The sequence below is a fragment of the Athene noctua genome, chromosome 2 (assembly GCF_965140245.1).
Source record: "Athene noctua chromosome 2, bAthNoc1.hap1.1, whole genome shotgun sequence".
NCBI classification, from domain to species: Eukaryota; Metazoa; Chordata; class Aves; order Strigiformes; family Strigidae; genus Athene; species Athene noctua.
Window position 1 is genome coordinate 113,873,455 of NC_134038.1, and position 23,074 is coordinate 113,896,528.

Consider the following 23,074-nt stretch of genomic DNA (forward strand, 5'->3'; position numbering starts at 1 on the left):
ACACTCTCCCTTCTTCTTATCAAAATACTGTTTCCCCACTGTTCTTATTCACATCCAATTCTATGTTGAATACTCCATCTCTGTAATATCCCTTGTTTTCATTAACTGTTCACAAACACCAGCCACAGATAAGGATTTCATTTTCTTCTTTGAAGTGGTGCAGTATTTCCCCTGAACATGCAAAAGGAGCTCTACATATACTACATTTGAAATTCTCCTGGCCCGTCAAGCTTGATACAAGATTAGAAGCTGGCCCCTGCTAGGCCACAGAAAAGCTCCAAAGCTGCTGGTGGGATGTCCAAACTTCACTAGGAAAAGGTAGTATCAGATTTAATTTACATTGTCCAACAGTAAAATAAAAACAAAGATAAAGATGAGACTTTGGAGGTCCAAAATCTCTGTATCTAAACTGTCACTATCTAATAAAAACATCTCTTATTTCTGCAGTCCTTCCAGAAGAATCACGCTTTTTACTGATTCCTTTGTATCTACTTGTTGGAACATAATAAATCAATGGCATAGATTAATTTATAATCATTAACTGCTGCTTTCAGAATCTGATATACTACTATAAGGCTTCAACAAACTGGTTTCAGACACAAAGGAGCATAACAAAACAAATCAGCATTCTTTTAAAATTTCATATTTTAAAATAAGTTTTAAAACAGCTTCCACAAATCCACACCCCAAATTGAGTAGAGGCATATGGTCAGCACAAAATTGTTGCAAAGCTCAAAGGAAGTTATGCTAAAGGCAATTTCAGCAATTAGAGAACCTTTTCAGTACTATAATTAGTGATGATTTGATAAATGGGAGATAAATAATTTGATTTATATTGCAGTTTAAGTCAAAGATTTTTATCTCACCAGAAACAAAATGTTGCCTCTTCTTTCATTTTAAAAAATAAGAACAGGACACCAAATAATTGTTTTAAATACTTAACATTTTTAAAACAGGCTTTGATTACTAAAAACTCAATGAAAATCTTTTGACAATAATCCTGACATCTATTTCCCAGCAAGCTCTCTTGGGAAAAAAAAAAAAAAAAAAGAAAAAAGTCTTAGAATGCATATCCAACCACACTGTGATGTGCCAACAATTACAAAAAGTAATTTAAAACTAGAAGAATCTTGTAGAAGAGGCAGAAAATGTTGACGGCTACTCTAGAATCTTTTTCTTCCATAAAAACACAGTCTTTATTGACAAGATCTTTATTACTCCCACATTTTCAACTATGGCTAAAGCTGGGCCAGCCCTTATATGCCAAACTATTTAGGCATGGAAACAACACTAGCAGACTAAAACGCAAATTAAAAACAACAACAAAAAAGAAAGCCACCCTAGAGAGACTTGTACACATCTTCCTTAGTTATTCAAAGAAACAGCACACTTGAACACATTGCCAGTAGTCCCAAAACTCAGTAATAGCCATTATGTAATACCAATTTGTTCTATGAAAAAAACCCCCATATTATACATGCATATTTAGAAGACCTGTAGCACCTAACAACAGTTCAAGAAGCATACTAACACTTTCAGGTTAATATTTTTCTTTAGCAGTTTGATGTCATATTCATAAACATCAGTTCATCATGTGGCTTTCTACCATAAATATCCTGGAAAAGGATCTTTACGTATGAATCACACAGTGATGCTTACCACATTACTGAGATAATGTGTTATGTGACAGACATCATCTCAGCAAGGTTTTAACAGACTAAATTTGAAAACTTTGAGAAACAGGAAGATCAATTGTCCAACATAAATGCTTTTCTTGCCTCTGGTTCTCCATTCCCAAAACCATCATTCACATGTCCATTAACTATGGGATACTCTTACAAAGTCACACAGGTTACCTTCTTAACAAGAAGTAATACTGAACCAAATTAAATTTCTTTAAAAAAAAAAAACAAAAACAAAACAAAAAAAACCCTAAAAAATAATTCACACAACCCACAAGACACATATGTATGTATACATATACTATGAGGCACCTAGAACAGGAAGCAGGTTTGTAAGAAAATAAGCATGCAGAAGAAAGATAAGGACTTCAGTTGTTAAGTACTCACAAGTTATTTTTCTATTCTTACTGACACCCCTTCATAATTTCCAGAGGCAGGCTGGCAGCCTAAAGTATATGGCCACCTGCAATACTAACCATATAAACTGATTAGATCCAGCTTTGCATTAAGTAGCCATACATGGAAGTAATTTTTCTTATAAATCACTCCTCGGGAAATTCAATCTAACATGCTCAACTAACATTTGGAGGAAGCATCAGAAGCATGTGTCACAATGCCTCACAATCTTCCTTTTCATATTTTAGTATACAGTACAAAAAAACCACCTACAATTCCTACAGCTACAGTAATAACACCATTAATCAAAGGTATAATTATAAGTTAAGAAGATGACCTTTCCATTCTATGGCAATTAAAACCCTACACTGAATTGCAGAAGTCTACTTGTTTATCAAATTTACTGAGTATATACTTAACACCTATCAGCAAGGATTCCTTGGAGATTCCCATCCTGAACTATCAATCTAAGATCCAAGTTTGATTCTACATCATTAAGAAATCTTCATGCTAGATACATGTAAGAACGTAACCAGCTCAATCTTCTCTACAGATGTCACTCAGTACATGGTATGACCCTGCAGTTAGAGCTACCTAACCATTTTTCTTCCACAAACATTGGATCTGCCTTCCCAACATCAGTAAAAAACAAAGTGTTTGTTGCTCTAACAATACAATTGGAGTATTTGACAAGAAGCTCATGGAAGGGGCTTGGGGAAAAGAAAACATGTATGCATATTTTATTATAAACACAAGACTAAATACAAACAATCTCATAGTTATAAATCACAATTTCTTTTTCAGACACGCATTCTGAAGTCTGCTTTTACTCAGAATGGTTCCTCATCCCTTAAATACTACAGCAGTTTGTTCAACATTCAACACAACACTCAACTAAGAAATACGCAGCTACCCTTGAAGTCATGCTTTACTGAACATAGCCATTGCAAAACCACTCAACAAAACATGGGTTGATAATTATTTTATTGATTATTGTAGCTATACATCAGCATCTAGGGAAAAGGATACATGTTGATATCATCTCCTCCCTATAGGGGCAGCAGTAATTCATAATACTCAGAGTCTGCAAGAACTTCATACAGCTTCCCAAGAGAAAGACCACCTACCAGATTTCTTTACAATAGGACTGCAGATCAGTTTAGTTAAAAAGGTGACTAGACAGCTACTAAAGGTTTAGGCAGATTTTTCCTTTTACCTTAAGTCAATGAGAAAACAGAACAACAAAAACAAAACTCTAAAATCACTCCAAATTAGAACAGAAACGCGAGTCTGTAGGACCCAAAATGCTACATCAGACTTGCAATTAATGTTTTAATATGACATTATGTTTACTACATGATGTACAGTATTTCAGTTTATGTATAATACATGGTTAGGGATATGAAGAAAATTGTCTACATCTGTTTTGAGAATCAATTATTCAAAAACACTAAGATTTGTTCCTGTTTTGGTGTCCTGCTAATTGCAACAGACTGCACACAGACACAGCTCCTGGTATCAGGCTAAACTTACAATTAACCTGGGAAAAAAAAAATTCAGCGTGGTTTTTAATCTGTATGTTGAAGAAAACAGGAGTCAAAGTTTCAGTTATCCAGAAAGATGTCAAACATGGTATGTTGGCATGTTATAAAAGTCACATTAAGCAACCAAAAACACCTACAGTGGCAAAATTAGATTAACTTTTTTGGTTGTTCTGAGAAAGTAAATTTGTTATACCACTCAGATTAGAAAATTCCATTACTGTTTAAAAAATAAAAGGCAACACGATACCTGGCCTTTAAAAATTGAGAGTCCTGGTTTCCTACCTTCTTTCCTCTAAGTAGTGATACTTAAATTGCCACTTGCCTTATATATGTTTACATCCTAATGACATTCATCCCAGTATAAATTGCATCTAGCATATAAAAAGTGTTGCTAAGGAAGGGGAAATGTCAACGTTTTTTAAAGTCCATTTAGACCTCCAACCCTTTTCTCATTATAAATTCTGCTGCCTAGTTTTAAATGACTTGGAAAACCACCCACCTCTGCTCCCTCCCACCCCATATAATCAGTGACATCTTCCAAACACGCAGCAAAGATATAACTACATGTTAGCAAGTCTATGAGTACAGATCTTAAAAGATTAAGATGGTAAAGGAAATATTTTTTAGCATATACATATTTCTTTTAAATAATTCAGCATTGACATTTTAAGTAACATAACTTTTATTCATGTTGAATTAATTCATTTCACATGCACAGTACAGAATATTCTATTGTATAACCACCTGCTTATGGAAGAAGTAAAGCTAATCTGGGAAACTAATAATTAACATTACGAACTCTAGTGTGATAGCACAGCAGTATCACTTTCAAATCGTAATTGAGTATACTGTCAGCAGAGAAATCTTAATTCATTACTCCTGCAATTAGCACTTTCTTAAAAAATAGTAAATGGTGCAGTATTATTGAATACTGAAAATGAATTGCTAAAGCAGCAATCGATTCCAAGGTAGGTGGAGGGGAAGAAAAAAAAAAAAAGCACCTTACATACACTGCTGCTCAGGTAAAATTCTTTTCCAATCAAGAGCCCAGGAAGATGCCACATGTCAAATAAATGCTTGAGATGTTACATAATTTTACTTGAAAAATGGTTTATTACATCTCAGTTTCTGTCCCCAAAGAGTAAAGAATTTCCTATATTTAAAACACAGCATTGTCCTACTCAAGTTTATTTCCCTGGCCAGAAACCAAGGGAACATACTCCAGTTTGGAGTTCACATTGAGATGGATAAACTCAATAACTAAGAGATGTCAGGGTCCATATACCACCCAGTAGCTCTTATTTGAAATATGATTGAAATCCAGGAATCTCCAAGACAACATACATAACGCAGAAGGAAGGAGAATAGCAGTTTTCAAAAAAAACATTACAGAGGCAGCAAAAAGACTCACATAAAGCCTAATGACTATGCAAGCAGACATTGAAGACCACTTTTGATTTAAGTGGGCCTTAAGTTTTCAGACCTCTGTTTTCCAGATTGCATTTCATCTGGAAGCTACATTTATTATGAAGCATGCTACTTCCAGAACATAACATATGTCAGAAGAAAGAAAAGAACCAAGGCCTTTAAAGAACATGAAAAAAAAAAAAAAACAACACCCCAACACCAAACCACACACACACAAAAAAAAAACAAAACCAACAGTGATTTACAATATATCTGTCAACTGGTATATCAGAAGGTCACGCTCTTCTGAGAGCTCTGCATACGATCAGTTGCTTTCTCATAATACCACGGGATATGTGCAGGTGTTTGCAGCCAGCACTCATTCAAAAGGCTCTTTCTAAATCTTTAGTTATTTGGACAACTCCACCGTTTTATCAAAGGTAATAAATTGTGACTTAAAATGAAATTTACACACGGCACTAAGCTTGAACATCTACTGCTTAGTTACCAGCAGATAGTTACTATATACACTGCTCCATAACAAATCTAGCTTCAATTAATTCATTTTAAATGCATCAAATCAGAACACTTCCATTATATTGCTGCCTGATTACAGGGGGAAACACCCCCCCCCCCCAAAAAAAAAAAACCACACCGAAAACCAAGAACACAGAGCTAACATAAGAGTTATTGACCACATTATTTAAGACTCACATCTCAGCTTCAAGCAGTAAAACCACTTCACCTCTCCTAAACATTGTCTTCATTTTTACCACGATCTTCCACTAGAACGTGGGTAAAAGATGCAAAGAAACAGGAGTAAGACTCCCATCTCACACCTAAACACTACATTCTCTCCAGATGTGTAGACTCCTGTAACTTCCTTAGTAGAGCTAGGACAGGTGACATCAGGTACAGCAATCTGATCCCATGAAAATAGCTACTTGGATACTTACCATCTCAATGCTGCTCAATGCACAGTCACTGCAAACAGCAACCAGCAGAGATGTGGATGGCTATTACTGAGGAGTGGAGAGCAGTCAACAAAGAAATCACATCGAAAGATGTAGCAGAAAACTTCAAGACTTCAGGTATGGGGACTAAGAGAGCAGTAAGATCTGCACAGCAGATCACAGGGGCAGACCAGGACATAGAGAGGCCTGGATGAGCACTGACAGCTACCAGCTGTATTTAAAAAATTGTTAATCCTCCAAAGTAAAAATTATAAAGAAGCAGCATTCAACTGTAATGCTGAGGTTCAGCTAAAGAAAAATAATAATGGTAGTTCTAAGGACTTATTAGAAAGCCTGGGAAGACTCCACTTTCGAATAATGCCTTTTAAAACCCACCACAGCAACGCACAAATAAGGCCATCACAGCCCCTTTCCTTTAGTCCTCACGTCACAACCCTGAAACCTGCCAGAACCACCTCATTTTTATGTCACTCCCTATTCGGTAACGCTTTACCGAAAACCGTTAAGATATCGATTTTGTCTGCCTCTAATCTCAGCTTCCCATGAAAAGGTTCCAGCCCGAGCCGCGAGACCTATGCACCGCAGAGACCCCGCAACATCCAAGACGTGTGCGTCACTGGCACCGGACCGGGTGGGGGGACGGGACACACACCAAACCCTGAAGTAAAGTTTATTTCTGCGAGGGAAACCCGTCCATGCCAGGTTCAGTACCGCACGGCAGCGCCGCGGGACTGTCACCACACGGCTGCCGCGGGTGCTAACGGGCGGCAGGGACAGGCCACCCCGGCGGAGGGAGGCTTGCTCCGCCTGCCCACGACCGGCAACACCGCTCCCGCCGCTGGACGCCGAGTCTTCAAAGAGGCTGGCAAACCGGTCCGAGCAGCCTAGGGGCGCGGGAGATGCCGCCCCTTCGCCCCCTCCTTCCCTCCCTCCCTCCCTTCCCCCGGGCCGGCTCCGGGGCTCTGGCCTCCGGCCTGTAGCGAGCCTCTTCCCCCGCAGCCCCGGGGTGGGGAGGTGACAGGCCCCGGCTCGCCCGGCGGCTGTGCTGCCCGCCGGGCGCCGGTGCTCCCTCGGCAGCGCCGGAGGGTGGTGGCCACTCACTCACCCACGCAGGCAGATCCGCGGAGGAGACGCTGAGCCGCACCGCCTCCTCCTCGTCCTCCAGGAAGGCGAGCGCCCGGCCCAGGCGGGAGGTCTTGCCGCCGCGGTGCCTGCGGATCCAGAAGAGCCCGCACAGAGCGATGAGGACCCAGCTGAAGCTCAGCCCCAGGTAGCCCAGCACGTACACGGGGAAGATCAGCACGAAGCTCCTCGCAAACTGCGACACCAAGCCCGTCACGTCCACGCTCAGCAGCGGCGGCGGCGACTCCGGCACCGAGTCCTCAGTCGCCGCCTTCTCCGCGGCGGCGGGATCCGTGGCGGACCCCGCGCCGGGGCACTGCTTCGCCGCGGCCCCGCTCATGCTATCGCCGCGGCGCTTCCTACTGCTGCTGCCGCTCCTCCCGCTGCTGCTGCCGCCGCTCCTCCTCCTCCTCGGGCGCTGGCTGCGAGCGGGCAGGGGGGCAGGGCGGCGGCGGCGCCTCGCATCCTGCGCCCGGCCCCGCTCCCCGCGCACCGACACCAACCGCCTCCCGCTTCCGGGTTCGGGGCGGCCCGGCCCAGACGGCCGCCGCCGCGGGGGGGGGGGGGGGGGGGCGGGGTGCACCGCCGCGGGGAGGCGCCCGGTCCCCCGCCACCGCTATTGGCGCCCGGCGCGCCGCACGAACGCCTCCTCCGAGCGGCCGCCTCCCCCCGCCCCTCTGCCGGCCCCGCTCTCGCTCGTCCTTCCCTCCCGGGCCTGCCTCGGGAAGCGCGGGCTTGTTCTGCGCCACGGGACCCGGGCCGGGAGGAGACGGTCGCCGCCTCTCGCAGAGCTCCACTTACTGCCGCCGGGACCCCCGTCGCCTCCCGCCCAGCCTCGCCAGGGCCGCGGGGACCGCGAAGGCGCTAGTGGGGGCTTCCTCGGGGGCAGACCGCAGCGCGACCCCTCTCGTCAGCCGCGTGCGCGGCTGAGCGGCGTGTACCTGTCACACCCCCCAGAAACCAGCTTCGTACTTTGCCCTGTGCCCTGCCGAGGGATGTTACTGAAGGGCCCGCTGCTCAGGGGACCAGGGACCCGCCGCTCCGCTCCGCCGCTACAGCCGGCTCCTCTGCCAGCTTGTTAAAACACAGGAGCACCTGGGGTAGCACCCACGACTTTGGGATGACGCAAACCCCAATCTGTGGAACTAGAAAAACCGATTTTCTACAGGCTCGTGTCCTGTCTCCCCCTAACATAGTAGCACCTGCTTCCCACATCATTCCTCCTACCATTCTTTTATCTTTTAAATAACTTTCATGTAGCCATCAGTTTCGTGAGGGGCAGCTGTTGCTTGGCCTTAGCCGTGTGCTGTTGTGCACCTACTGCTTAAACTCAGCATTCACCAGGAGGTTTTTTTTTTCTTTTGGCTTTAAATAGCTAACCTTTCACTTAGAGGGAATGAGGGTCTTCTCGTTTCCCCTCTCTTCAGCTGCCAATTTTCACAAAATCTGTAGGACTTTATGAGACTAATATCTGCAGGCAGGGAAGAGGGGAGAATTAATTTAGGCAATAGGCTGAGAAGTTATAAAAACACATACAAACGGACAAATAGGAAAGCTGCACAAGCTTCATTTCCTTAAGTAGTGAGAGCAACCTCATCTCCATTATGCAGAGAAAAGGAAGGTCAGGAAGGCAACAGCACAAAAGGAAAAGTTGTTTGCTCAGTGCTGCCGAGCAGAATTGGAAAGAGAATCCACATCTCAACAACTGAATGTGCTGTCCTGTTTTGTCATCTTTCCAAATTGCCTCCATGCCTGCAATCAGGTATAATGGACCACTTTTAAGCAAAACCAATTTCTTCTTGTAGACTCACGTTGCTCTTCTTTACTCCCCCTTTACCATTGACAGTGAGTGTTCCCATCTATGTAAGTAGGTTAGGATGAAAATTCTGAATGACCAAATGATACAAAAAGAAGCAACAAAATTAGTTATTTACAAGTATGTGATAAGCCAAGCTTTGAGATGGCTGCTTACTTTGGGTCTTCTAGAGAACCCAAAACATCTCAGGCTGTAACAGTGAGGGGACCGAAGGGCAGCATAAGACCCTGTAAAAGCTCGTTACCTTAAATTGGAGCTATCAAGTACGACTCCGTCACCCCTTTGGATACCAATAATATCAAGCTATGGTAAATGTGGGTGATTTTTTTCCATTTACTGTATTCGTCTTCTAATTATTTAGTTTGCTTATATAGACTTCATTGTGAACTCCTCACTCCTGAGTTTCAGTACCACCTAGTACAAATGGCCATATTGTATGTGGGCTCCCTCCATTACGACCAATACTACTAATATTTTCTCATTTTTTCAAGCCCTTTGTTCTTGGTCTTAAACTCAATTGCTCCATTTTACCTCCCTTCACAATATCTGAAGCAGAACACAACTGTACCACAAACCAAAATGAAAATTCAAAACAAGAAAAAAAAAAAAAAGTGAATTAATATGACATTTACCAACTACCACTTTACTATATGCTGCATCTTATTCTGCTCTCCTTTGTGTCTCGATGTGTATTCTGCAAATAAACTGGATATAGAATTTGTAGAGGAGTACCCTCTACACTCAGTATTAATACACTGGAGAAGGACATCAGAAAAAAATATTAATCTTGCAGCAGCATTTAGGATGACAAACATGTAAGTGTAGGCCTGACAGCCCAGCATTGATCCTGGGCAGAGTAATTCCTCAGTTGACAGGGAAGCTTGATTAATCCAAACGAAAGGTGGGTGATACTGTGCCAATCAAATAGGCAAACAGAGGCAAGCTCTTGTAGCATTAATTTGATAGCATTTATCTGTAACATAAATAGAAAGTTCTGATAAAGAGATTACTGCTGATTTCTTAGAACTTCTGTAAGTAACTGACTTGGTCCCACACAGTATTTTGATGAAGAAAGTGGTGGTATGAAATCAGCATACCCGATATTATAATAGGAACAAAAGAGTCTTGTTAAAATCAAGATATAAACTCTGCTGCTAGGGAATAAATTAAGGTCAGTTACTCTATTATAAAGTTTTTCTTAAAATGTTCTGGATAAACACAAGTTATTTGGGTTGGGGGGGGGGGTTTGTTTAAAAACTTGCTCGAGAATCTTGGAATTGTTAATTTGCATATTTTCTGATCCTATTTTTTAATACTTACGATAGCAAACTTCAGTGCTTCAGGAACTCTTGAAGATACTCACTTATGGCACAGAGATTACTCTGGCTTTTCCTTAAGTACCCTATAGTGAATTGTATCAGCTACAGAGCTGATTATATTTATCTCATTTAGATAATATTTATTCCTTAGTATTTATCCTGCTTTGTAGGTCTGTTGCCTTCTTAGAATTTTAATTAACACATTTTGCTTGCATTATTCCTTTATACCCATTCTTAGCCATATGTTCTTGTTTCTCCTTTTAATTGGATTCCTTTTTTGCTTTTTCAAAATCAATAGCTTCCACTGGAGTACAAGTAGTGTTGTCCTATGTTTATGTTTATCTTTACTTTGCATCACATCAGTTTGCCATGGAGCTTTTTTTTCCATTCAGTACTGACACTATTCTACAGAATAACTTCCAAAAAGATCTTATTTATACATCTGGGGTTTTGTGGTTGATAAAAAATTGAGAAAATCCTGTTTGTATGGTGAAAAAGAAAATCTAAGTTTCCCTGACTTTTTGGGAATTCACACAAAACCACACATTTTGGAAGCAATTTTAAATGCTGCTTCTTGACCATTTTCAGTAATAGTTAATCTTTCTGAAAAACAGTGTTTGATATTGCACCTTATTTTTCCTAAAAATTTTTGAATTATTAATGGAAACCTAATTTACATGAAGTTTCATCCTAGAAAATTCTCATTATGATTTTGTCCAGCGGTGTCAACCTGCTTCAGATTATCTAGTATATAGTACAAATATTTTCTGCCTGCTTCAAATTATCTAATATATGGCACAAAGAAGAGTCAGAAGACTCTACCACACCTGTTCAGTATAGAGAGCTTCTGTTGTGTGGAACAACATTATACATGTCTGATCCTTGGTATCACCCAATCTGGCTTCAGTTTCACTGAATGCATAAATTGTACTCTCATTATAAGATCCTCAAATATTTATTGTTCCTGAGGACAGAAATACTTTCCACTAAAATATGTTTATTAATAAGTTTTCACAAGAATTTTTTTTTTTTTTTTTTCCCTAATGGGAGTCTACAAGTTATAGTTCAACACTAATGGAACAAAGTTTACACAAAGATCCACATTTATGCAGTTTCTATTTATGAACCTGGAGGACAGACTAACATAAGTATTTTGAACACTTTGCAAGAGGTCATTTATGCACCTCCATCGATAGTAATAGTAACATTTTCTTCCCATCTTCATAAGGCCACAGCAGAAATTGGTTTAAAAAAAATGGGAAAAAATATAGTTACAAAGCCTAGATCCTAACAAGTCTCTTCATTCATACAAAAAAAAAAAAAAAAAAAAAAAGCATTTAAAGAAAAATAATAAAATAATCATCATTTTTAAGCATGTTGGAGGGTTGCCATGTTGTCCTAGGGATGGTTGATACTTCCAGTAGTTTTTTTGTGTGTAATGCTGTGGTGTGTCATTCCATATAGTGGTGAAGAAAAATTCAGTATTGCTTCACAGGATTAGAAGAGCATCCAAAGAGGAAAATAGCTTATTACTACAGAATGTAAAAAGCTGAGTTATTTTATATCCCTATTTTTCAGATAACAGTGTAGGTAAAGAAGATATGTGTACCAAGTCAGACAAGAGAAAAGCATGTAGAAGCTAAAATTGTGTTAAAATTCCCAGGGCTACCAGAAGCCTTGTTTATAACGCTTTTCTTTCCAAGAAAAGCTAGGGCATCCTTTCAGGCTGTCTAGTAATACAACAGATATTTGCCATTTAATTCCCTGTATTCATGTGACTCTAACACCTATTTTAATAAAAACAATAAAACTACTGATGTATTCATTTTTTTCCACTACATTGCTGAGAAACTGTAGTTTATTTGTAATGCATGATGGAAACACTTAAATGTGCACTAATTTTAGTTCTGTTATTCCACAGGTGTTATTCCAGCTTGTGTTCTCATGCAGCAGTTAAACTTCAGCTTGATCCCTGGCTTTAGGTTTGAAAAGTTCTTTCCACACCCTTTAGTGGTGTCTTCCCATAATTTTTCTCTTGACATAAATCTGCCTGACTAGTATACTCTAATAGTGGTCAGAAAAAGCTATTGGCAGTCAAAACGGATTTTTTTTTTTTTTTTTTTTTGGTAACAAGTACATATGCATATTCTAAAGAGTAGATGGTACAACCAGAACTTGGAAAAAAACCCTTTTCTTCTGTCCAGTCTTTGGTAACACTATCACATTTGCTAGTTTTAGTTACATGTATTTGCTATAATGTTAAAACCAAGGTTCAATTAGAGTACTTGAAGCCAGTGTTTGTCCTGCAGCCTCCATCTGTAGGACAGCATTTCTGCAGAGTATCCTTTACTAAGCAGATGCCTTGTTCCATGTGTTCGGCTCTTCGGCTAAATAGCTTTTTAAGTTAATCCAAGACGACTTGTAAGTGCATTTTTATTTGTTCAGGGAAGAAGATACAAAATGCTTATAGCTTATTGTTGCTCTGCCAAAGACAGCTAAATAATTCATAAGAATGTTATAAATAGTTTAGTATCCATAGATGTTTATATTTAGTGGACGTAATTTAGCTCCTAAAGGTCATACTTACAGTTAATTGTGGTTTATTGCTTTGAGGGTTTTCTTAATAAAATATTGAGGGTCTTCCCCCCCCCCCCCCCCATTGCTTGCTTAATTTGCCTTTGATTTTTCTTCTATACGATAAAATATTTCATAGTCTGAACAGTGAGGCAATTTTCACAGCATTTTTAGTTTATTCTGAAAACGTGAATAAGGGGCAAGCGTATTGACGCTTCTATGTATTTGTCAACTGAACATTTAAGGCCAAGGGGTTACATTTTCTCTCTTTGAAGTCAGTGTGACAAACTGCTTTTGAACTATGGCAAGAATGTTTCTCAGGTGCAACAAGGCCTCTTCCTCTGCTCCCCCCCCCCCCCCCCCCCCCCCAGTAGTCAGTTTTCTACCACCATTAATAATTATCAGTGTTACATATTAACTTTTTGTTTACCCTTAAGAGGAAAAAAGAGACAACAAAGTTAGAAGTGCCTGGAGGAATTTTCACCTGGTCTTTTAAATTGCACCTTAATAGATTGTAAATACTTGCTGTAAAAAAAGCACACACACCTTTCCTGCGGGCGATCATCGTTTACGTCGTTTGTTTCACGTGTGCTTGGTAAGCTGCCACTTGCCCTTTGCTACAGAAAACAGCTCCGGTATTCGTTACTGTGGGAATGTCATTAACGTTTTTATTTCTACGGGTATTCTTCATACCTACCTCTACCTAATACCTGGGTACACGGCAGATTACATTAAGCACATCACCCTCAACATTATTTTCCACAATAATCGCGCATAACTTTACCAAGAGTGCAGCAGCTACCATTAGGAGTGGTTTTATAGTATACTTAGCCTACAGAAAGGCAGCAGCGAACAGGAGCGCGACGGCGCTTTAACGACGGGATTTAACGCCTCGCAGGATGGCGCTGGGCGGGCCCGGGCTCCTCCCCGCGGAGGAAAACCCTCCCTTAGGCCCCCCAGCGTGCCGCTTCTCGCTAGCAAAGGGCCGGAGGCGGCCGGGCGCCCTCCCGCCGCGCCGCAGCGAGCGCCCGGCGCCACGCACCGCCCTGCCCCGCCCTTCCCCTCGCCGCCGGGCGCCCTCGCCCTTTCCCACAATGCTGCGCGGCAGCAGCGCCCGCCCGTTCTGGCGGCGGCCCCCGGCGCTCAATCCGTGGCTCGGCCGATCGGCTGCTTCCCCCTCGCCGGCTGTTGCTAGGCAGGCCCGGACGCACCGGCCCTGCTTTCCTGCCCGCTCGGAGGCGGCCGGTGGCGGCGGGACGCCGTGCCTGTCAGCCTCCGCCATGGAGGGTGAGAAGGTGAGGGGCCGCTGGGAAGCGGCAGGGGCTCCAGGGAGCCGGGCGAGCCTGCCGGCGCTGCCCAGGCCCGGTTCCTGCGGGCGCGGCGCGAGAGGCCGCCCCGCCTCGCCCCTTCCCCCGGTCCAGGAGGGCTCTGAGGAGGCGCCGGAGGCGGCAGCAGCGCGGCCTGGCCGCCGCCCGACCCGTCATGTTTTTCTTGCTCGGCCTTCCCCTGCTCCCGGCCCTTCGTGCTTTAGGTGCCTTGGCGCCGCCCAAAGCCACCCCCTCAGCCGGCCGCGTCTCATTGCCGCCGCGCGTGTCCCTTGGCGTTGAATAAGTCAGGGCTTCTGTGGGGGCAAGGGCAGGACACAGCCCTAGTGTTTGTTCTGCTGGTCCTGAGAACCCCCATAGCACTCCCTGGACACTTCAGGTCTCCTTGCTCTGTCAGCACGCCGATGGAACTCGCACCCAAGTAGCGGTAGTGAGGAAGTCCTTATTCCTCTAGCCGACCGATGAGGCCGCATCAGCCACAGATCTTTCTGCGGAAGATAGGTGCTCTAGATAAATATCCAAAGCTGTTAATGTTTCAGGTTGTAGATAAGGTATATTTAATAACTGTACTCCTGTAACTGCTAATTGTTGAGTTTCAGTTCATTCGGAACTCGCATAACACGATAGTGTTAATTTATGAAATTTGTAGAGCTCCAAATTAAAACAAGCAAAACCACATGGATATGCAAACATCGACCATTGTCTTACATGTTCATTTGAAAAAGCAGAAGTATCAAATCACTTTTATTACTGTTGTATGAATCTGGATTCTAACAGCTAATTAATTTGTGGTCATGCTGAATAGAAATAGTGGAGTAGGAAGTAGAGTGACTGGGCAGGGTATGTGAAGCAGTATGTTAGAACCACTCTAAAAACTCTTGTTTGTGTATCATTTCAGTAACCATGGTACATCAATAACCCCTTTACTGAAAAGAAGTGAATTAGTGAATTGTGATGGAAAGTTAAACTTAGATCTAAAATTTTTCAGGTGTTAGTATAAAGCTGCCAAGCACCCAGAGGCAGTCATACTAACAGCCCCATTGTATGAGAAAGTCTCCTTTTGCTGTTTCTGTTCTACAAAATCAAGTCTAGCGCTCGTGATGTTTACCTGTTTGAGGGCCCTCAGATAGGCAACTCATGTTGGAAATAAGCCAGATACATTTTTATATGTAAAAAATAAAGTGCTTTTCTCTGGTTTAAAAGCTATGGACAGTTGACTATTTTTTGATATCGCTTGAAGAGTCCTTTAAACTAAAGAATAGATTCTTAAACGTTAAAAATTTTCATAGCACTTCTTGAGTTCAATAAATCTGTGGCATTTAAAATCAGCTGATGAGCTCCCCATGCTTTCAGGTAGATTAAGTTAAACACCAGTGTGGTTTAAATAACCTTAATCTGGATTTAGGTGAGTATATAAGGACTTCTAAAGTAGTAAACATGTGAGAAACTTCAGTAAATCCTTTTAAAGTTTGTTTTAAATATTTCTTTTTGTGTGTACAATGATTCCTCTACCTACAGAGCAACAGTGGTCTCACAGGTATTGTTTCTTTAAGCTTTGTAAAAGATCTTACATTTTCTATTTGTTTGTTAGTCTCCTGCAAAAGCAGAGAATTAAGTGGAAGATCACCTTATAGAAAAGCAATAGATTCTAGTGGTGGTGGGAGGGTGAGAACTGCAGACACCAGAGAAGTGGGGATGCACGTTTTTGGGCAGTAGAGAATCATGTCTAAGGGTTTGCTGCATGCCTTTTGCCTCAGCTTTGAAATAAATCTCAGACTATATTTTCTGATATTGTCTATAGACTATACAGGTTTTAGGCTATTAACACCTTTAGCATTCTTTTTTTGATTTCTGATATGTACCTAAATACCATCTAAAACCAAAACATAATCGTATATATTAAGGATTTTAAACAGGTTACTATTTGAGACTGCAGTACAGCACTTCTCTTCCCATCCATATCCTTCCTTCCAGCTTACCCTCACACAAGTTCTGTCAAGTTTCTGAGGCATTGTTAAAATTTCACTCTCGAAAATTTTCAACTTTGCTTTTACTTTCTCATCTGACTTTCTGCAGTAGTAAATATTTATACTTTTTGCCTTTTTTAAGGATCAGAAGAAAATTTTAATTTTGTAACAAAGGCTGCCTTCTTGGTGCTTCTGATTGACTTTAGATGAAGTTTACAAGTCCACTACAATCTTCCATGAAATCTAACTTTGAAAAGACAAGAATTTTTTCATGTAGAATAAAAACCCTCAAACTACTATAATGCTGCTTGCATATTATAAATGGGCACCAGTGTGTTTATTTTCTTCCACCAGTGCAGCTCATCATTCAAATATCAGTGATTATTTTGTTAATCTCTAGTAACTTTACCAGGTGTAATTTGAGAATAATTGTAGGCTGGCCATGACACTTTGTATACAGTCATCATCCTTCAATGAACTAGTTAAAATATTCAATAGATTAAAATTCCTAATTTGCTGTAGTGATCTCCAACAATATGGTTTCTTTTAGTTTATTTAGCAGCAGCTAAGCAGTTAAGGGCAGTAACTCGGCAAATGAGGATAGAATAAATATAACCTGTTTAACTAGGGAGAAGTCTAGTGAAAATGTTCATGTATACTCTTATTAATTTCATTACCTTTTTACTTTTTTCTTCAGGACTACATACAAATATTTAAATGGCAGTCAACTTACACATATAGTCTGAACCACTTTAAAATGTGAAGTGACAGTTGATTGATAAATAGTGCCAGCATTTTTTGAGATGCCTGCAATTACTAAACCAGAAGATTCTCTGGTTCACTTGAAATGCACAGTAATCTAACTATTTTTAACTTTCAGTTTTAAACAGTCTAACAAAAATGTATCATGGTTATGTCAGATCCCTGCTGATAAAAAAAAAAAAAAACAAACCAAAAAAAAAGCATTGCATATGTCATGGTATTTTTAGATTCACTGCTTGGCCATGTTATTTATTCTCTGAAATGTTCTTACAGCTGAGTTTGGTGTGGCTCAAATGATATGCCTTAAGGGGAAAATACTGTATTTACTGTTAGCTATGTGAATGAGTTCTGTGAGTGATTCTGCAGAAAAAGGATCTGAGGGTCCTGGTGGACAGAAACTGGAACATAAGTCATCAGGGTGCTCTTCAGGTGGTTATGGTTAACCACACACTGGTTATGTGTGTCACGAAGACTATAGCTAGCAAGTGTAGGGAAGACAGTTCTCCTCAGCACTTGTGAGGCCCTGTCTGCAGTACTATGTCTGGTTTTAAGGCCACTGGTAGTAAATTGATTCTAGAGTCAGGCACGGAGATGGCTGTGGGGCTGGAGCCCTGGTGTATGTGGGAAGGAGGCTAAGGAGCTGTTCAGGCTAGAGAAAAGAAAACTAAGAGGGGATCTTAACTGCCATCTTCAAGTATCTAAAGAGGATCTGTAGAAAAGATGGAGCCAAATTCTTCTCCGAGATGTACAGTGAGAGGACAGAAGTTAGTGGCTCTAACTATTAGTAACGGAAATTATGACTTGGTATGAGGAAAACGTTTTTAATTGAGAGGGGTCAAACCCAAGAACCAGGTTGCCCAGAAAAACTTCAACCTCAGACATATTAAAACCTCACCTAAATAAATCTCTGACTGGGACTTTTAAATTAGATCTAATAGAGCCGGAGGTTGGACACTGATACATCGAATACTTTGCAAAAGTGGCCTGACTCTGTGTACCCATTTGGTCTATCACTGGAAGACCAATTTAAGTCTTTCTTGAAGGCTGCACTGTCATCCACCATAAGCACTAACCTCAGAACTGGTTACCATGTGTATACAGAGCTGGATAATCCAGTAGAAGTCTGAGCTTCAGGCCTCTTCCAGGTCCAGTTAGATCAGGTACACTGTAAGTATACACATCAGGGCTAAATCAAATTAATGTTTACATTACAAAATTCAGTGGTACTTGACATATATACCTTGATCCTTTCCTTTGAAAAACTATTCATTGCTAAATGATTTACTTCTCCCTGCAGATTGATTACTCAGTCTTTTGCTGTCTTTTCTGTTCTAGAGAAGAACCAAAGAAGATACTTGGAAATCAGAAGAACTTAGGAAACATCTTAGGGTGATTTTATTTTATTTCTGCTAGTTTTGGTGTTGTTACCTTACAGCAGTGGAATTTTTTGGCAGTCTAAATGTAGAGTGTTGACTGCTTATTCTACTAGCCACTCTGCCTGGTGGGATCTATAATAGCTCTTTAAAGTTCGTGGGTACGCCAGACACTTCAAATCTGCATCATTGACTACAAACAGGGCAGATCCTTAATCTGTAGCTGCTAAGTTCCTTGTCACAACTGACCGTTCTGGAATCTCTCTAGTCCAAATGTGTCCAGAGGCTGCCTCACTCAACTGTTTCTAGCTACACAAGTCATATAAGATTATTCTACAGTTTTCTCACTTAGGTAAATGGAAAAAATACCATTGTTATGGTAATCACACAGCACAGAATGGGATCTGCTTTGCTGGCCACCCAAATCCAAGTTACAGATCAGCTTTATATATACTTGGTCATTTTTCTACATGTATATTATGTATTGTATTTATTATCATCATCTATTTTGTTTGTCATGCACTCTTAAACTGGTTAATTACTTAATCTGCTGGTCAAATAAGCATTCAGGCTCCAGTCAGTCAATCATTGATACTCCTATTAGTTTTGTGCTATATGTTTTTAAAAGCTGTTTTCCAATATGTATCTTCTACATCTTGTGCAGATCTTTATTAGTCCTTTGATAAACTAAAGCTTCCTACTTGTTAATCTGCCTAGCTTTCTAGCAATTATATTTCAAAGCTCCCCATTATTTCAGTGCCAGTATAAGTACTTTGTATTTTTTAGATGTTCAGTAACATTTCCACTACTTCCATGTGGGCTGAAGCAAACAAATGTGAGTTGTTAGTTCCAGCAGAACTGGTGTGGTTGGACTTTCATTTCTGTGGAACAGTTGGATAAAGTTTAATTCACTTTACTCATTGACTATGATAAAAGCCAGTTCTGTTTGTTCTGCATTGAGTAAATAGCTGAAACTGTGGATGTAGTGAAATCAGCAAGAGTTGTGCTACTTGCTTCAGTATTAAAATATAGTCTCTTATGACTTTAGAAAGATATAAGAATAGTTGCATCCTTAAGGGATATAGGCCCCAAAACTTTCTTTCACAGTTTTTATATGCTGCCTTCTGTTCAAGTAAAAGCCAATCTTCTAAAGGCAGGTGCAGGATGCACAGTTATCTATCATTACTGTTTATATCTGTAACATGTTTTACAAGATGGCGCAGTTTCTGTCTACATGAGCTTAGTTAATTTTTCAACCTAGCTCTAAACAGAATGCACAGTTTCACAGTAAATTTTCCTTTTTTTCCCCAAATTATTTTCAAATACATTGAAAATGCAGTTTATTATTTATTTAATTTATTAGTCCTTCTTACAATAAGTACAGACATGTGTTAGTAATTTTAAAAAGTAAGCCTAGAAATATATCAGCATTTTAATACAGTTTGGGAAATTAAATCCATAGTTAGCAATCCACTATTCTTTTTTCACATGAATATACTATATCAAAACATTGCTGAATTATAATAACAGACTATTTTTTTTAAATTTCAGGCATCACAACCAGATAGTCAAAATGAAGACCAAAAGCACAGAGAAAAGAAACTGCAGAAAGAGAAGTCTGTTCATGACACAGACACTCATAAACATGAACGCAGAGACAGAGGGAAGAGCAAGGAAAGAACGAGAGAGAGAGAGAGATTTAAATCTGTTGAAAGAGACAGGGATAAAATGAGAGATAAAGAAAGGGGAAAAGAGCACCAGAGAGGAGACAGAGAGAGATATAGAGATAAGCTTCAGGAGTCAAGTATGGAGAAGGAAAGATACAGTGTACCTAAAGATAGGGAGAGTGATAGAGAACGAGACAGAAAGCATAAAAGACATGAGATAAAGCGAACAGATACACAAAAGAATCTGAAATCATTTGAAGGAAGAGATAAAGAACATCACAGAAGAAGAGAAAGCAGGCATCGTTTGGGTAAGTTGTTTTGGGTTGCTGTTGTACTTTGAAATATTTGATATTTAGATAGAAATACTCTGAAACCATACCCCATCTGTACAGAGAAGATAAAGACAGGGAGGCGTGAGTACCTACTGATATTGTATATCTTTGTGGAATCTTGTGGTAACCTAGTTTTATTTTGGTGCTTTTAAAATTTTTCATGCTCGTTTTCCTTCCTCTGAAGAGAGGGTGAACGTCACTGCTTTAGTTGGTCAGCTGACTTGAAGAGAATAAGTACCTTCCTGCCTAAACATTCTCTACTGAGTGATCCATTTGAATCCCCAAGTTGCAGAGTGATTGCTGAAGTTGTTAGCATGTGTCATTACTCTTATCATTACACAAGACAACTGAGAACAGAGGGATTCATTAGGAAAGGTAAAGGAGTAACCAGCTTTGGAGAGAGAGAATTTCAACATAATATGTTATTTTCAGAAAGCTCCTATGTTTTAGAAAACCATGTCACTGAAATACTATTTTCTACATGCTAGAGTTAATTATGTACAGAGTTTGAGTATAATAACGTGTTCATTAATTTATAAATATATTTTCTAGAGGAGGAGAAAACAAGAAGTGAAGAACGAGAAATAAGACATACAGAAAAGAAGGTAAAGGAAAGGAATGAAGTGTTTCATAATGGAATAAGACAAAATTGTAGAATAATGAAGAAAATGGATCAGACTACAGCTCCCAAGAAATCCAAAAGATGCGTAGATAACAAGGTTCTCATGAGTGTACAAAACACACACCAAAAAAATATATCTGAACCATTCCATTGTAACGACTTTTTTTTTTTTTTAAGTACAATAAAATAAAATTTGCATAGCAAATGTTGCTTTATTTTTGTACAGCTACATCAAAATTTTCCATCCGTTCTTTATGGCTTTATTACAAGGATATTAGTAAGTATACATCCCATTTTATGTTAGACCATCTAGTAAACAAAGAATTAAATTTTTGCATGAAGAATACATAAGCCAAAGAATATTCTGTAGCAAAATACATGATATCTCAGAAGAAATATCAGAAAAGTGATATGATAATTTGAAACTTGCCATCATAGGAGATTAAAAATAAAGTGGCAGAAAGAGATTAGGTACTTAGAAATCCATCATTGTAATGGTCAAAAATGGATAGATTTGTGAAGCTAAAACAGTGTTGGAGAACTCTCTTTAATGTTATTTTTCTCTTTTCAGGTTAATGACACCAAGAAGAGCATTGACAAATTTTTAGCTCACAAAGTTGAAGAAGGTGAACGTGTACACAAGTTACAGAAAGATCGAGAGTTGGATAAAGAGAGAGAAAGAAGACACAGAGATAAAAAAGAACATTCTGTTGGGCCAGGAAAAGAGAGGCTTTCAAAAGAGAGGAGTCATAAATATTATGAAAAGGAAGAAAAACATAAATCAAAGAGATCTGAAGAGGGCTTTTCCCATGGAGACAGAGAAGGGCAACCAGCAGAAGCCAATGAGAGAGTAAAAAGTAGAGAAAATGAAAGAAAGAAGCATGATCTAAGGGTTAGTTTTGTAAGACTGTAAAACATTACCTAATAACTTGCTTTAATTGTTCATATATCATCACTGATAAGATGAATAATAAAAAACTAGAATTGTAAGTCAACATTTTTAAAAATTTGAGGCTAAAGAGTTGGATCAGATACTACATCTGCATTGAAGTATCCTAACCCAGAGCTGATTCCTTCCGTGTGAAAGCCAACTGCCATGTCTTTTATTCATAACATTCTTTATTGCTATGATTTTTGAAAGTTTTACTAATACTTTGAAGTGAAGATGAAATTAGGCTAGAGGCCCATTAAAACATATTGGCTGCCTTTGTAGAAAAAAAATATGACTTTAATAGAAGCTATTGTTGGTGTCGCCTATAAAGGGACCGTGGATATCTAACTCATGAGTAGGCACGTGAATATAGATCACTTATATTTGTGGGGTTTGCCTCTACTTCTGAAGCCATAGAATATCTTTTATGCTTTTAATATAGAGCATGATGGTATATCCTAGAGACTTAATCAAAACTATGACATTTTTTACTGTTTTTTATAATACAAGTACTCATTCTACAAGAATGAGAGAAGAAATATATAGTAATTTGTAACTCTTAAAATGAGATGTTGTATGGAACATAGAACCATTCAAGTGGTCTAGGGTAGTTTCTTCTGCTGCTTAATGAGTGAAGATGTACAAGCTTCCCACAGAAAAGTTCAGAAATGTATTTTCTAGTGAAAATACTAGGCATCTTCATTGTAGGGGCCCACCACAAGTAAGTCCTGTAACTGACCTTCTGCAGCAGAATTCAAAAGTCTACCAGGAGCTTGCTCAATGTTTGACTTCCTTGGAAATTTACTCAAGTAGCTGTTACAGAACATGTCCACTGAAGCTGATGCTTCTGTCTCAGAGTTAGGTTTCTTTTTCTGATGCTCATGGATAGAGAAAAATACCTTTATCTTAAGCAACCTATTGAATACATTTCTAACTGTAGGCAAACTTTCATAATATAGAATTTAAGAGTGAAGTCCCTGTACTGGGCATTAAAAGTGCCTGAGACTCTTCTTTGTTCCTGGGTCCAACTGGTGTGAATTGTTGCAGTCCATACTGTTAAAATCTCATTAATTGAAACAGGTTTGTCACAGCCTATTTAGTTCCTGTCAGTCTTTCAGCCATGCCTAGGGGTTATTCAGGAAAGTGCTCTGGGCTCGCAATTTAAGCAGTATACACTGGGCCCAGAGTTTTTTTTAACCATTTTTACTGATCTGCTATGTAAAGGTATGCTATAAAAAACCTGGCATTTACTCTGGTAAAG

General features: G+C 40.0%; 2 protein-coding genes across 4 annotated transcripts in view; one reads left to right on the forward strand and one right to left on the reverse strand.

Annotated features, from left to right (window-relative positions):
• The window catches only part of ESYT2 (extended synaptotagmin 2), a 90,283-nt gene extending 82,638 nt beyond the window's left edge, over positions 1–7,645 (reverse strand). For all 3 annotated transcript variants that reach the window (XM_074899936.1, XM_074899935.1, XM_074899934.1), the window contains exon 1: positions 7,109–7,645. In XM_074899936.1, the coding sequence (XP_074756037.1) occupies positions 7,109–7,465 (357 nt within the window). In that variant the 5' untranslated portion in view covers positions 7,466–7,645. The remainder of the gene's footprint in view (positions 1–7,108) is intronic.
• A 6,366-nt stretch (positions 7,646–14,011) lies between these two features.
• Positions 14,012–23,074, forward strand: part of DYNC2I1 (dynein 2 intermediate chain 1) — a 33,922-nt gene continuing 24,859 nt past the window's right edge. The window contains exons 1-5 of the mRNA XM_074897955.1: positions 14,012–14,129; positions 18,224–18,277; positions 19,813–20,236; positions 20,813–20,865; positions 21,454–21,774. Of these exons, the coding sequence (XP_074754056.1) occupies positions 14,115–14,129; positions 18,224–18,277; positions 19,813–20,236; positions 20,813–20,865; positions 21,454–21,774 (867 nt within the window). The 5' untranslated portion in view covers positions 14,012–14,114. The remainder of the gene's footprint in view (positions 14,130–18,223; positions 18,278–19,812; positions 20,237–20,812; positions 20,866–21,453; positions 21,775–23,074) is intronic.